The sequence below is a fragment of the Pygocentrus nattereri genome, chromosome 22 (assembly GCF_015220715.1).
Source record: "Pygocentrus nattereri isolate fPygNat1 chromosome 22, fPygNat1.pri, whole genome shotgun sequence".
Taxonomy (NCBI): Eukaryota; Metazoa; Chordata; class Actinopteri; order Characiformes; family Serrasalmidae; genus Pygocentrus; species Pygocentrus nattereri.
The window spans coordinates 28,445,608-28,460,836 of record NC_051232.1 but is presented as its reverse complement, the minus strand read 5'-3'; the positions used below and the strand labels follow the sequence as shown (position 1 = coordinate 28,460,836).

Below are 15,229 nucleotides of genomic sequence, written 5' to 3'. Positions count from 1 at the left end.
GGGATGGACAAAATACACCTGGAATGCACCAGCGAATTATTAAAAGATGTAGAGAAAAATGGTGAAATTTGTGTAAGAGCTGTTAGACAACCCAAACTAATCAGACAAGTCAAACAACAATTACAACTTTCATCTTTGACAGAGAGGAGAAAATCCAGCTCCACTCTTGCTTCAGACCTGAAAACATCCACAGGTGTTTCTGTCCATCCACCCACTGTGAGAAGACACTTGACACTACGTGTCTGAAAGGATGTGTAGCTGTGAAGAACCTCTTACTGAGAAAAGGAAGTAGGAAAAATTGCAAATCAAAAAAGAAGCTACTAATATTCTAAAAACAATGCACTGACCACAGCATCACTGAAACTGTCTGGAATGACTTGTAACACAAACAAGTGTTTTCTTTTTTTTTCCCAGCACTATTAGACAAGCTTGTTCCCACAGAAATGTGTTTTGTCTGTTTACTCACTTGTTAAGATAAGCAAATGTCATCAGGGATGACCTGACTCTCTGGAGCTCCCCAGAGATGCAGTTTGTAATATTAATGTGAGCCTTTTGGACAAGCTACTGTAACAGTGTATTTGGCCAGAGACTAGCGTCCCACCATGTGCTCACTGGATACACTTTCCAATCTGGATCCAACGTGTTCATAGCACTAAAGTGACTTTTACAGCATTCGGGGGATCTGTCTACCAAAGCATGCGTGGTAAGTGACTTTGATAAACCTGAAGAGGCTGAAATGGTCTTTACCAAATTACAGACTAGAGAACAGGGTTATAGAGTGGTTTAGTTACATACTGGCTAAAAAAAAGCTCATGTGTTTGTGTGTGTTTGTGTGTGTGTGTACATGCCGATGTACAAACTCATGTCTATAACATGGTGTGTTAGTCAAACCAGACACTTTGACATCTGTAGCTGTTAAAACTTGACAAATACTTACAAGATACAAACCATATATTTAAATATTTAAACCTTTAATTGCTTTATATGTAATAAAGTACAAGTACTGGTAATGGTATTTATTGTTTTTTAACTATGATCTTCAACTACTATGACCAGTTGCATCATAACAGTACACCAATTAGCACGAAACCTAATTTCCAGTTACAAAGATGTTTCTTAATTTCCTTTTTTTGGCTCATCCTAACCAAAGATGCCAATAATTCTGGAAAGCACTGTGCGACTTATTTCTTGCTCCATAAATCCCAGTGGCCCATTTGCAGGCCTACGCTTCAATTTCTTGCTCTTAAAGCTTGAATTATTGAATATTCAAAGCAAACATTTTAGTGTTCTAGCATTTATCAAATAATCTATTGTAGTCTCTGAACAACATGGCTTAAGATTAATAAGCCTACAGTTGAGGCAGATTTTTTATTTTCATATAAAAAGTACAGTACTGAGGAAAAGTCAGAGACCACCCTTCAATGAATTTTCTGTACAAATGATTCATGTTTCAGTGTCAGTGCCAGGACAAGCAGAAAACATATGTTTATAACACAAAATTACACCACATCCTCAACAACTAAATATATTTTTTCAGTATTTAATGTGTCAATGTTTTGAATTTGTTTTAGCTGTAGGTCACTGTACACATAACCTGACAGCTCTCATCTACCACATAAGGTCTTTAACCCCCCATGTTTTTTAGTTAGCGTATGCTTGTCATGTAAGCTTTTGTGCTCTGCTACAAGAGTTCTGCCGCCATCCTGATGCATGTTTGTTTGGGCTATGACCCTGACAACAGGTCTCTGATTTTAATGCACCTGTACAGCACAGAAAATAGGCCAGGCTCTGAAAATTTATACAGTGTCAGTTTCAGACTCAGCGTGAAAGACAGAATTAATGTATGTGTGTTCATTTTCAAAGCTTGACGTGTTCTTTTGTCGTTTGTGAAAATAGGCCTTTAGTTCCATAGTCACAAGTCAGGAGGTCTGTATTATCATCTAGCATTTGAACGAGGAACTGCAGGGTCTTGTGACCAAGGCGCCTTGCACAGGACTGCAGCAATCCTTAAATATGGCTCAAATGTTTTACGTCACTGATCAGCTCTCAGGACAGGCCAGGTTAGAGAAATACTGCCCGATCGCATATTTAGGATTAAACTATACTGATACTTAGCCAATCAATCAATCGTTTATTAATGAATTTGGTTAAAATAATGCAACCATATCAAGGTTTACTAAAGTGTTTAAATATATCGAAAAAGTATATTGCAATTAACAAACTAGTGTTAAAATGGACGTGTTTTCATACTGTGCAGGCCTGTTACACACCCTGCTTTTCTCTTCCATTCTAAAGCACCACTGTCGCTCCTGCTGCTGATGCCACCTCTCTGTTTGGGTGCCAAGTTCACCTTGCTGCTGGCCTTGCCCAACACCTCTGTAGCCTTCAGCGTGGGGCGCATTGGAGCTGGTGCTCTAATCGCCATTGACACCATCAACAGCAGTCCAGAACTCCTGCCAGGTCAGCCTGGGGCAACTTTGTTCACACACTACCGACTCCAAATGCCTGCACCAAGGGCTTTCACTTGAAGTTAGGCTAAATTTCATTACTATTACAGTCAGCACACGTACATTTAACCAGCTTCACATACGCTTTTTTTGGTCACACTTTATTTTTATGGTCGTCTACAGCTTTATCTATAAATACCCAAATTGTTAACAGTTTAATTCTGTTGATGGAGCTCATTGATTCTTTAGGTTTAGGGTTGAGGTTACCCCTTAACATTTCCAGCTTACTACATACAAAGGCTTAATTCAGTAATTTACAGGGACTTCCATGCAAACTAACTAAGCTATTAGGCTACATATGTCAGGCCTGTTAAGGGGTTAAGGTTTTGCTTACAGTGAGGTTTATAGTTTGGGAAAGATTAAGATAAAATGAATATTCAATCAAATGCCAGCTGAAGACAAGGTGAGGATCTACAATATGGTCCATCAAATTTTATTGTTAACAGTATATTCATACTGCATGCTTTCGGCATGTGTGTGGACATAAATGTCAATGACAACCATAATTAGTACTTAATTTACAGGAATGTTACACTCTTTTCATGTCCAATACAGTTTTTGAATGTGAAGTCAAGATTCGAAGAAACCTTGGCATGGTGAAGAATGTTAAAGGGGTCAAATTTTATCCGTGAGTCAAGATTTCCAGAAGATAGTAGCATTTTGCGGTCACCAAACCTCCAAAATGTAGACGCCACCACCATGCCAAACTATTTGAAATGTCTGACAGAGGAAAGGCTCTCTTTCATCTAACCACACATGTAAGCACCTGGGGGTCGCTAGACGCTATTAGAACTTTCACCAGAACCTGATTATATAGTCAAATGAGATAAAACAGAACTTTCTGGCAGCAAACACTTAAGATGGATGGTTAAACAAAAAAGAACCCCATCTTCACTGTTAAGTGAGGTGGAAGAAAACATTTCAGAATATATAGCATCACCATTTCAAGTAGGAAATTTTAAATGAAAATCTGTGTGTCTTCAAACATCAAACTAAAACCAAGTGCTGCATATTCCAGCAACGATGATCCAACAAATACATCCAAATATACAGAAAAATAGTTCAATGACCACAGAATCACAGAATGACGTGGCCATCCCTGTCCCCTGACCATATCCCACTGAAAACCTGTAGCTGAAGAGGACAGTAAAAACACAGGACCTAGGACTCTGGAGGATCTGGGGAGATTATATATTGATTCCTTGCACCGTTTTCTCTAATCTCATAAAGTATTACAGGAGAAGGGTCACTGCTGTTATGCTGGCAAAAGGAGGACGCAAGAACTACTAAATGCAGGGGTGCCAATAATTGAGACATATTTAAATCAATAAAGTATCTATCTATCTATCTATCTATCTATCTATCTATCTATCTATCTATCTATAGCATGCTTAGTGATTTGCTGTGTAGTTATACTGATGATAGTGATTTTGATGGTTCTATTTACACCGAAATGTTTCTTTCGATGTCTGAGAGTTATTTTAATTCAAAGTGTTCTTCAGGTTATCAGCTTGACTATCAGTATGTGGATGGGGAGTGCAATGATCTAGTTGGTCCAGGGAAGATTGTGGCTCTACAACACAAACACAAATACAGTGCTTTCATTGGCCCCTGCTGCTCAAACGTAGGTGACCCCTAAAACCTCTCTTAAGTGAGGGTTTGCAAACAAGGTAATTTACAGTTAAGGTAATTTCCCCTTACAGCAACTGTAGTTGGTGAGCACAGACATGTTTCGTGTCTGATGTTTGATTCTTTAGATGGTACTGGAGCTAGGAAGCTAATGTAGCTAATACATGGTGGAAGTATAATTATAAGTAATACATGGTTGGGCTGCATGCCCAAGTCATCACACCACCACCTCAATCCCTCACAAAGCTGAAAACAGTAGCAGCAGTCATCATGATGCCTGAAGTTTTACATTTTTATAGAAAACAGAATGGCACACAGTTTTACAGTAGAAACAACATAAATAAGTCTTTGAGAATGCTAAAGTTCGTGAGGTAGCTCCGTGATGATTAAGGCTACTCTGAAAAGTATAAACATCCACTGCTTGTTAGTTTTGTTACCCTCGTAGCTCCAGTACAAAAACAAAAGAAGTAAAGATCAAGTCTGAAAGTTTGCAGACAAAATATACATTGATTGTTCTTCTACAGTTGAAGTAAGGGCAAAGTGTTTTTTTTTTTTTTTTTGCATTTAACCTTTTCGGCATAATAAGTCAGCTTATCAGTAAAAGCTGGAAGACTATAACATTTAATGAATTGTGTCATTATCACATAGCTAAATGTCATCCGAGTCATTACAGAAGATCATAATCATTAGAAAAATGATTACCAAATGTTCTGTCTGTAGCTGAATGATGTGGAATTTTTCAGCTCTCATCATTTCTGATTTAAGGTGTGCGCAGTGACTGCTAAACTAGCAGCCTACTGGAACATCGCAATGGTCAGCCCCGTATGTGCTGAGCAGCAGTTTTTAGATAAAAAGGTGAGTCTTTCAGTAAAACAGCACTGAAGTGGATTTAAAATCATACATTCACTCATGATATTTTAGCTATTAGATATATTTTACCACCTTAAGGCTTTTTGGCCTTATGGGCCTACTACTTAACTTACTTGTTTTATAGCAGTTATTTAATAATATATAGAAACAATGGACTAATAAGTCTGTATTGTTCATTTTTTTACCATTTTAAAGAAAAACAAGTGTGTCTGGGCTTCAAGGGCTTAAAATGTCTTATATTTCAAGTATTTAGTACAAAAGATGTGTTCAGACTGGAACTGTAGACATCAAAAAATTATGTTTTATATTTTCCTAGATAAATGTAACTTCACCCAAATGGTTTTATATTCTTGGAAGCATTTACACTAAGCATTTTTAATGGAAATGTACACGCCTAAAAAAAGTTCTTGGCTTGGACGTACAGCGATAGAAAAAACATCATAGAACCTTTTCAATATGTAGGTTCTTTAAACTTTATAAGGATTATTCACACCCTTTCATTTCATCGTAAATATGGTTCTTAAAAGAACTGTCCACTGAAAGGTTCTACGGGGAAGTAAAAATGGTTCTTTTATGGCCCATTTATTATTCGGTTGTTGTCATTTTAGAGTAGTTTCCCATGTGAGCAGAGCTCCCCAGAAGAGCTTCCTATTTCTAAGAAGGGGCTGTTACACCACATTTACATCTGCTGACTCCACTTCATGCAGTCCTTAGGGTGCAATGCTTTAGCACCACAGCCTTTAAAGCTAAACTACACTGTTAAAAAAGCACTTGTCCTAAAACAACCGTAGTTTAAAGCAGTAAAATGGGTCGCTGAACACAATATTTTGCACTCGGGAACTGATTGTTAAGGCAACTTGAAACAATTATCCCAGTTATTTTAAAACAAAAAAATTAAACTACTCTTTTTTCTGCCACTTTGTGATTCCAGGCCTTCCCTACTCTGACCAGGGCGTTAGGGCCATTTACCAAGCTGGGGGCCTTCTTTGTGGAGATCTGTAAACAGTTTGGCTGGCAGCGCATTGGCATCATCTACACTAGTGAACCTACGTGGAACATTCCAGCAGAGGGAATCAGGTAGGCTATGGAGCTTAAATGCATTCATCAATTTCGGAAACTCAGGAGCCAAAACAAATACAGCTTTCCAAAGTCTCAACCTGAAATCACATGCCTAAGCTAGAATGTCTGAATGCTGGTGCTAATCGATTACCACAATCAAAATGATGACGCAGCCCACACAGTCAACACAGTAGCTAGCTCTATCTCCAGTTTATTCACTAATGCTGCAGCAAGACTTAACAAATATGGTTGCCCACAAACTGCTATCCAACCAGCTAAACACTATGCCCTTCCATTCAACTTGCTTGGCTCTCTCAAGCAATGGAAAGCTGTAGCAAGGTAGAACCCAAGGTTTGGTCTTTTCTTTGAATCACTTTGAAGTGCTTCTGGTACCAGATCAGTGGCCTAATTCGGACTGAAGTATGTAGATACATTGTGGAGCTGTTATGACCTTGAAAGCAGAATATTGTATTAAATATTTAATTTGGCACTGTAAGCAACTGTAAGGCACAATTCTTTAACATTTATAATGCTTATATCAATTATGGTAGTCTTAACTGATCTAGAAATCTAATTCTTACTTTCCAAAAGGTACCAAGCACAAAATAACAACATCACAGTAGCTAAATATTTGGAGATTCAAGACCCTCTGTCCAATAAGTCCAATATGGAGTCATGGGTCATCACAGAGATCGCCAAAATGGCTCGCAGTGAGTATGAATCCTTTACTAATACCTTCAAAGTCAAGATTTTGAGAGACTGAATGAATTTCAACTCATAACATACAGCAGAAAATCTGGTTTGGACTAAAACTAAAGCATGAATTTTGAACTCCATCTATGAATTTTCTGAGAATACCTTGCGGTGACTTCCAGCCTTTTTCTCATTATTTAAAGTTCTACATTTTATTGTGAATTCTATTAATTTGCATCCCCAGAAAATGCTCTTCATCTGTTGTCTCTTGTTCTGTAGTTATAGTGATATCAGCCCGTGGTGAGGTAGTACGCAGCCTTCTAGTTGAAGCTCATAAGAGAGGCCTGACCAATGGAGAATATGTATTCTTCTGTTTCCAACCCTACAGCCATGAGGAAATGTTTGGCATTTTTGACTGGAAGCAAGGTATGCTATATGTAGGACCTTATTAGCCTGCCTAGATGATTAAAGATGACTTTGAAGTACTATGCTAAAGCAGAGCATAGCATTTGAATAATGGTCCTTGGTTTCCTTATCCTCAGGAGATGAATATGACATGGCAGCAAAGCAGGCATACCAGGCACTTTTCCTCCTGTCTATGTATGAACCCAGTGATGAACGTTACAGGGCCTTTGCAGAAAATGTCATCAAGAGGTCAAAAGAGGATTTTGGCTACACGTATGGACCCCACGAGAAGGTTGCCTTGGACATTATGAACCTACTCACTCTCAATTACTGTCTCGTTAAGTAATATTCCATAGCACAGCAGCTCATCCTTCAGCCTCAGAGATAAAGAAAACTTGTCTGTTAGCATTGCCACTGCTGTAGAGGCAAATATGCCGTCTAGGGGTAGCACGATTACTCAGTCATTGAAACTGCAGTGATTAGTTGGCAATGTGTCTGATGATAATGTACATTTGAAAAGGTTCCTATGGCTCTCGCTAAGAGCAAAAATCAGACCTGGTGGATTGCTTTTTTCATGGTTTTTAATTATCTTTGATGTGTTACTTTTAGCTGTGTTACTTTCTCCAATTAAAATATGTTGAATCACTGAAAGGCCAGGCCTGATTTATTTTATTTGCAGTCCATTTTTATTGTTTGGCCTTTTTGAAATAAGTCGGTTGATTATTTGATAATCAATGTAAGTGATTCCCCATTCCATTCCCTTTCACTCAACTTCTGATTTGTTATAATTGATACAATTTTCAACAGGTATCATTACTGGCAGCCATCGTGCATGATAGTATCTGGCTTTACGCCCAAGCATTAAACGAAACCTTGGCGGAGAATGCTGACGCATTTGATGGTTTTGCTGTCACTCGCCGGATGTGGAACAAGACAATCATAGGTTAGCAAACTTTCTGCAAACAAATCTTATTCAATGCCTGCACAACAACCCATGTTATGCAATGTTTACATATAGAAAGACATATACTCTTCATCCACTCAACTGAAATGGAGATTGTATGGTTATCATGGGACGTTTCTCTGCACCACCAGGTATCCAAGGAGATGTGACTATGGATGCTAATGGAGACTGTGAGCCAGCTTACATGCTTAAACACACCCAGGGCAGCGACAGCCAGTTCCAGGTGAAACATGCACAGTACATGAGTAATGAATACAAACAACTGACTAAATTAAAGGAAAAGTGAACATAAAGGGAATTGTCCTGGAGGGATGAGGCACTACTCTTTTGAAAGATATTGCCTCAGTTGATGCAAAACGCACCACACAGCATAGCAGAGCCACCAGACCCCCTCATTGTACAGTCAAGAATTCAGACCTGCACTGTTCTCTCAGTGTACGCCACAAATGCACTCTCCCACTTGCGAAGGAGTGTGATAAAGGATGACTCATCTGACCATATATCTTTTTCCATTACTCTGGAGACCAGAGCCTATGGTTTAAGCACCACTGAACTCTCAACTATGCAATTGTCTTTGTAATGTGGTGTTTATTTACTGCACCCTGTTACAATTTCCCTCTTTATGTAGTTGTGGACGGACTGTCCTTGCTGGCCTGAACGCGTCTTGCAACAGTTGCTCTTCTCTTTTTCCTTACATAATTAATCACTCTAATGCATGAGCATCACTGTCACTCAATGTGCACTTTCAACCACAACCTCTATGCCTTTTTACTGATGTCCTTCTCTCAGATCCAAGTGCAGATGTCACATTAGTCACTGTTCCCACTGAAACACCAGTCATTTAAGCAGTCTTTGTGACTGACGCTCTTGCCATCCCTGCACCAATAATGAACCCTCTTTTCCTCTTGCTATCCCAATTCAAAATCAAGGTAAATTGTGCCTGCACAGCATTGGTATACCTGTCTGGGAGTATCCTTTCTTTCATCATTTTTCATATAATGAAAAATTAAAAGCACTATTTTTCAGTATTTATACAGCAGTATGTTCTTTCCTTTATAAGTTAGTTTCTTTTTACAGGTTATTGCTAACTACTTTGGGACTGGTAAGCTGTATGAAGCAGAGGAGAAAATCCATATAAGCTGGCCTGGAGGACAACAGAGTCCTCCTAAAGACTCACCCGAATGTGGATTTAAGGGAGAACTGTGCTACAACCTTGGTACTGCTCCTCTCGACTTAAGGCAGACTTGCACAACATTTTCTTTTAGAGTCACTCATAATGAAGATACATGGCTAGTCAAAATTTTGATTACACTTAGCCACAGAAGGGGTTTCCTTAGTTTTTATAGTTTCCACAAATGGAGTCATGCAGTGATAAAAATGTTAAATCAAAACTGTCTTTTATTTTTGACTGTTCACAGTAGCCCGTCTTTGTCTTGCAGCACATTCTTGGAGTTCTCTGAAGCTACTTCATGAGACACTGGCTGCAATTGTGTTCCCACATACATACCGTGTTCGAAATAGAAATCAAATTATTAGAATATTTCAAATAAGTTTTTATTTAAAATACAAACTTGTTTCAAACATGTAAGCATAAACTTTAGAGTCCAGATGTCTAAGATTATGAAACGGTACATTCAGTCAGTTGTGTCCAAACATTTGACTGGTTCTGTAGACTACATGTTGTTTTAAGTTACTGATTGTGACAAGGCTGCCTTCAGGCCATTAAGCCTGACATGCATTGAGCCAGGATAAAGCAAAAGGTTAATGCTCTAGTTTTAGTTCTGCAGGAGACCAAAGAAACAAAACATAAATTTATAAAAATGCTCTTTCTACAAAAGCAAAAGCCCTCATTTTAGTCAGTTTCTGCACTACACTGCTTGATCAACAGCAAGGTTCGATCTCTGGTTTCCAAAGCCTTCTGTCAGGGTAAAGGGGAGTTAAATAGTGACTGAGGGAACAAGGAACAGGTGTGAAGAATTAGCTAACTACATCTGGTCACGCCCTCTGAACAAGCCCTCTCTATTCCACTCCATGTTAAGCCACATCCCCCTTATCAACTTATTTGTTCATTGCTGCTTATCACAGTCAGGTGATAACAAAGGAGTTTTTCTGCTCCAAAAGAAAACAAAAGGAGTATGATATGCAATGATATGCAAAGAAACAAAGCAGTTTTTCTGCTCCACTTAACACAAAACAGCAGCACACATTAGGATATGTGACAACAGTTGGAAATGCAATAGACGCAACAGACACAATTATTCAGCACACTATATCGTTTTACAAAATCATTATATTTACTTAAATCATACAGCATTATGATTGGACAAAAGGCAAAGAAGTGACATTAAGAAATATACACAGTTCTGTGCAAAAAGTCAGAAACCACAATTCCAAAATAGCCAAAAATAATCAAATATTTAGTTGTTGAGGTTTCTGTGTAACTTTGTGTTTTTTGTTTTTTTCTTTTTAACGCTTTATTTCCTGGTGCTGAAACATATATAACTGCTTAATTTTTAGATAAATAAATGAAGTGTGGTCTCTGAATTTTGCATATCAAATATGACACATAGTAGACTTTAGGTTGGCTTTGAGTATCACTTACTGGCTCATTTTGGCTTATGACTGCTAGTGGACCATGTATGTGTTTGGTGAAGTTGTGAGCAGCAGGGGGAGCTAAAGATCCAGGTTTGTTCACTTAACCTGTATCACCACAATCCTTCTTTTCTTTGTGTTGGGAAAAAAAAAAATATATATATATATATATATATATATGTATATATTTATATATATATATATATATATGTATATATATGAGAGAGGGAGAGAGAGAGAGAGAGAGAGAGAGAGAGAGAGAGAAGGAAAGAGACCTTTTCTGCACTTTAACCTGCTTGTGCCTCACCCAATAAGGGTTTCATCAGGGGTTGTAACCTCTGCTCTCCCTTTGATTAAAAAGAGACGAAGACTAAGAGGGACAAAAGGAAAATATAATCTAACATTGAATAATTCAATAGCGCCTGCAAGACCTAAACCTCTACCTTACTGAAATATAGATTTTACTCTCTTTTTTCTTTTTACTGAGTCCCGTCCACCCTTCAGCAAATAGGTATAAGTAATAAAAGTGTGCAAAGGCTTATGCACCCTGTCTAAATCCTCCTTCTTATCAGCACTGTGGGGATATTATTCACTGGGCCCCTTAATCACAGTGTTACAGAAATTGGCTGCTAAGACTCTTGTAGCTGTGTGATTTACTTTTGTCCATTTATAGATCACATAATGTCATACAGTGTCAGAAACTACAAGAGCAAATATATTCGAGACTACTTAAAGGGTAAAACCTCATATTCACTCCTCAGTCCATATATATAGAAACTTAATAGCAAAAACAGCTCATTTTGGTTTCATAATTCACGTTGTGATGTTACAAAAACCAAAGTATTTCCATAAACCCACCTCTTCATTCTACAGCAATTTAGCCTTTCCCGTTCACGCTGAAGTTACAAGGAGTGTTTCAGCCTAAGCCCTTTCTGATGAGGCACAATAGAGGGCAGCCAATCATGACAGAGCTAATTTACATACATACATACATACAAACATGTCTTAAAGGCACAGCAATAAAACATTTAAGATAAAAAGGAGTTAAGAAAATGATTATGTAAAAGTGAATTATGACTTTTTTTAAATTAAATAATCTACATACAGGTGGACATAAGTTGGAAGGAGGTGTGATGCCATGACTTATTAGCTACATGAACCTTGTAGGTGTAGCCAATTTATCTTGCCAACCTTTCACTTTACTGAAATATAGATTTTTTTTAAAAACTCTTTTTACTGGTTTAACAATTTAATGATGTTATTTAATCCTTTAGCAAAAAAGTCTAAAGGATAAACGTGTTAAAAGGCTTATGCAACTGGTCATACTCATATCAGCACTACAGACAAATTATTCATTGCACTCATTCTTTCACTCAGTCACCTCTGGCTAGCCTTTGTTTCCAGAATAGGACTTGTCCCTTCTGAGTTCTCCCTTTTAGCACTTGGATGCCAAATCTTGCCTAATGCCTTACAGATTATGAATGTAATATGTTGTTGCAGAAAGAAGATTTTCTATTGCTGTGGGCCTCATTATAAGCCTGATAGCCACAGGGTCTCTTGCCATGGGCATCCTCTACAGGTAATGCAGTTTTATCTTGCAAAATCCTATTATGTCTTATTATCATAATCCTATTCTATATCATCTTGCATTTTTATCCTGTGTTGTTATCACTGTCCTTTTCTAACATGTGTTGCTTTCTACTGACTTATGATGTCAGGGAAATGTGCTTGAACATGACAGACTGATTTGAGCAGCCCAATGAAACAGAAAATTGGTCTGTGAGATATGTATGTATGTATGTTTCTATATAGATAGATAGATAGATATGTGTGTGTGTATGTGCATGTGCTCATATGTGCATGTGTGTGTGTATGTATATATATCACACACCAACTTTATATACATAGACAGGACAGGCAGTCAAGTAGAGATGCTGCTCCTTATTCACTCATGTAAGAGTAAACAGAGCACTAAAGGTACCGTTAGACTTGGATCTGGTGGTGATATGATGCTGATTTATTGATGATTTATATAAGCTTGCCTACTCTCTCTTGCTTAATCTTTCTCTGTCTCTTTCTTTTCATATAAATTTTATCCTCACAAACATAAACATATCCTCATAAATCCTCATAAAAATTCAACAACAATTAAAGGGGAATCTCACAGATTTTTAAGAAATGCAGTAGTTGGTAAGATAGTGTTCAGAGTGCTTTTCTGTGAATTAATTAGGCTAATTTGCTACTTTCTTGACAGTTATTTTAACTTATTGACTGACGTGAAACAAGATACTGCACCCACACACCTACAAAATGATTACATTTTCAAAGACTGTAGAATCATGGCACAATTTTTGTTTTTCTCTTGAGAGACTGTGAATTAACAGCTTAGCTATGTTACTGGTTCGCATAACACTGCTTGGGTTAAACTTAAAATGACTGCTTTTCTACACTCGAATAAATGTCTATAGTTGCACAATCATAGATTTTCTGTTGAGTGTGAAAATATGACCAAAAGCTTTTGTTATGTGGAGGACAGCCTTTACCTAGACATTCACTTACTTAGTGAAGCTTAGTGAAGTCTTCACAAAAACAGAAGTCTAAAAACAGAAATTAAGACATCAGCGTACTATTACTACCGCTTTGAACAGTTCTAACTCAGTAAGCTTCATATGCAGTACTGCACATTAAGCCACTGCCACTGTTTCATTGTATTAGCTTTTATCTGGCTGCTGAATACCGCGCTTTATATTAAATACCTTGCACTCATTCATTTATAGATCTATGTGTGAAATGAAACAGGAACACATGTTTATGTGACTGCACAAAGTGAACTATGAGCTACGGCAAAACTGAAGAAATACATAAAGTCTGATTCGGAATCTGAATCTGAAGTTTGCCTGTAACTCTTGTAACTGCCTGTTGCCTGTAACTGCCTGTGTTTTGTTAACAGGAAATACAAACTCCAAAAGAAGGCCTCCATGATGATGTGGAAAATCAAAGCCAGTGACATCATCATGATGGAGCCTCGTTCGTTGACTGGGGCAGGAAAGGTGGGCAATATGTATGTCTTCTACGAGGGTTATGATCAATATTTGGGAAAATTAGATCTACAGCGTATCTCAATTTTTTTTTTCTGAAGGCTGCACTGACTGCAGTTGCATTGACTTCACAGCATTAGAAATTATTACAACACATTTGAATACACACACACACACACACACACACACTCACTCTCTCTCTCTCTCTCTCTCTCTCTCTCTCTCTCTCTCTCTCTCTCTCTCTCTCTCTCTCTCTCTCTCTCTCTCTCTCTCTCTCTCTCTCGCACACACACACACACACACACAGACAGACATAATCTAAACCGCTTATCCTTCTGGGTTGAGTCTGAATAATATTCAATAAATTCTATTTAACTTTTGTACAAAATACAATTCTCATACTGTTTGCAAATATACGATTTCAGTACAGTATCGAAAAGCATTTAAAAGACTGTATTGAAACTTAAAGCTGTATCACTGATGCTCATGCTTATGACAGACTCTTATGGAAACCACTAAACATGAAAGAACTGAAGTTGGTTGTAGTTAATACTAAATATCAGACTCAGCATAGATTTGCACATATTTTAAATCATGATTTTGTGAGATGTGCTGATTTTGACTTTTTGGTTTTCAGGGGCTGACAATGGAAACTTCTCATATAAGAATTTTTTTTAAGCGGTTCAGGTTTTTGGAATGTTTATAGCTCAGCTGTACTGTTTCATAAGATCATCATGAGGCACAGGGACAGGCATCTGTGCAGTTTTTTTTTCTTGAAATAAAATTTCCAGTTGTCTAAGCTAAACCAAACTATGTTATGCATATCTAGAGATGTGAAAAATTTACGCATTTTCAACACATAAAATATCAAAACTCTAATGAAATATTGACCTCAAACTAAAAAATTAAATATACAACTCCATTCCCAAAAAAGTTGTGCAAAATGTAAATAAAAACAAAATGCAATGATATGCAGATCGTTTAAAACCTATATTTCGTTCAGAATAGTACAAAGACAAACACAATATCAAATGTTGAAACATGTTTAATTTCATGCCATCAACACATTCCAAAAAAGTTGGGACAGGGGCAACAAAAGCCTGGTAGAGATGTGTAATGCAGAATTAACACCTGGTGGTTGATTGGCAACAAGTCCGTAACAACAACAAAGTATAATAGGAGAAGCAGGAGGCTTGCTTTAGGTTTTTCAAATAAATCTTCAAGGCTATTTTTTCAGACCCCCAAAGTTCAGTCTTAGGAGTTGGTTGCATTTTCAGATACAAATAATCTCAAACACATTCCATTGTATTGAGGTCTGGACTCTGAAGTGGAGAGTCAATTGTTCTGTGAACACCAGCAGCTACTTTGTTTAATTTCTTGATTTTAATCCACGTTCTCTGTAACAGCTTCTTAACAGCCACATATTCATTTAAACCCATTGTATTTAGTTGTCTCATAGTGGAAGGATGCAC

The 15,229-nt window shown here is 37.6% G+C and overlaps 1 protein-coding gene across 1 annotated transcript in view; it reads left to right on the top strand.

Annotated features, from left to right (window-relative positions):
* Positions 1-593: 593 nt before the first annotated feature.
* si:dkey-37g12.1 (atrial natriuretic peptide receptor 1) overlaps positions 594-15,229 on the top strand; it is a 34,664-nt gene continuing 20,028 nt past the window's right edge. The window contains exons 1-13 of the mRNA XM_017709474.2: positions 594-703; positions 2,296-2,460; positions 4,010-4,131; positions 4,902-4,991; positions 5,938-6,083; positions 6,657-6,775; positions 7,038-7,184; positions 7,301-7,455; positions 7,971-8,106; positions 8,259-8,350; positions 9,205-9,343; positions 12,220-12,298; positions 13,670-13,769. Coding sequence (XP_017564963.2) covers positions 697-703; positions 2,296-2,460; positions 4,010-4,131; positions 4,902-4,991; positions 5,938-6,083; positions 6,657-6,775; positions 7,038-7,184; positions 7,301-7,455; positions 7,971-8,106; positions 8,259-8,350; positions 9,205-9,343; positions 12,220-12,298; positions 13,670-13,769 — 1,497 coding nt within the window. The 5' untranslated portion in view covers positions 594-696. The remainder of the gene's footprint in view (positions 704-2,295; positions 2,461-4,009; positions 4,132-4,901; positions 4,992-5,937; positions 6,084-6,656; positions 6,776-7,037; positions 7,185-7,300; positions 7,456-7,970; positions 8,107-8,258; positions 8,351-9,204; positions 9,344-12,219; positions 12,299-13,669; positions 13,770-15,229) is intronic.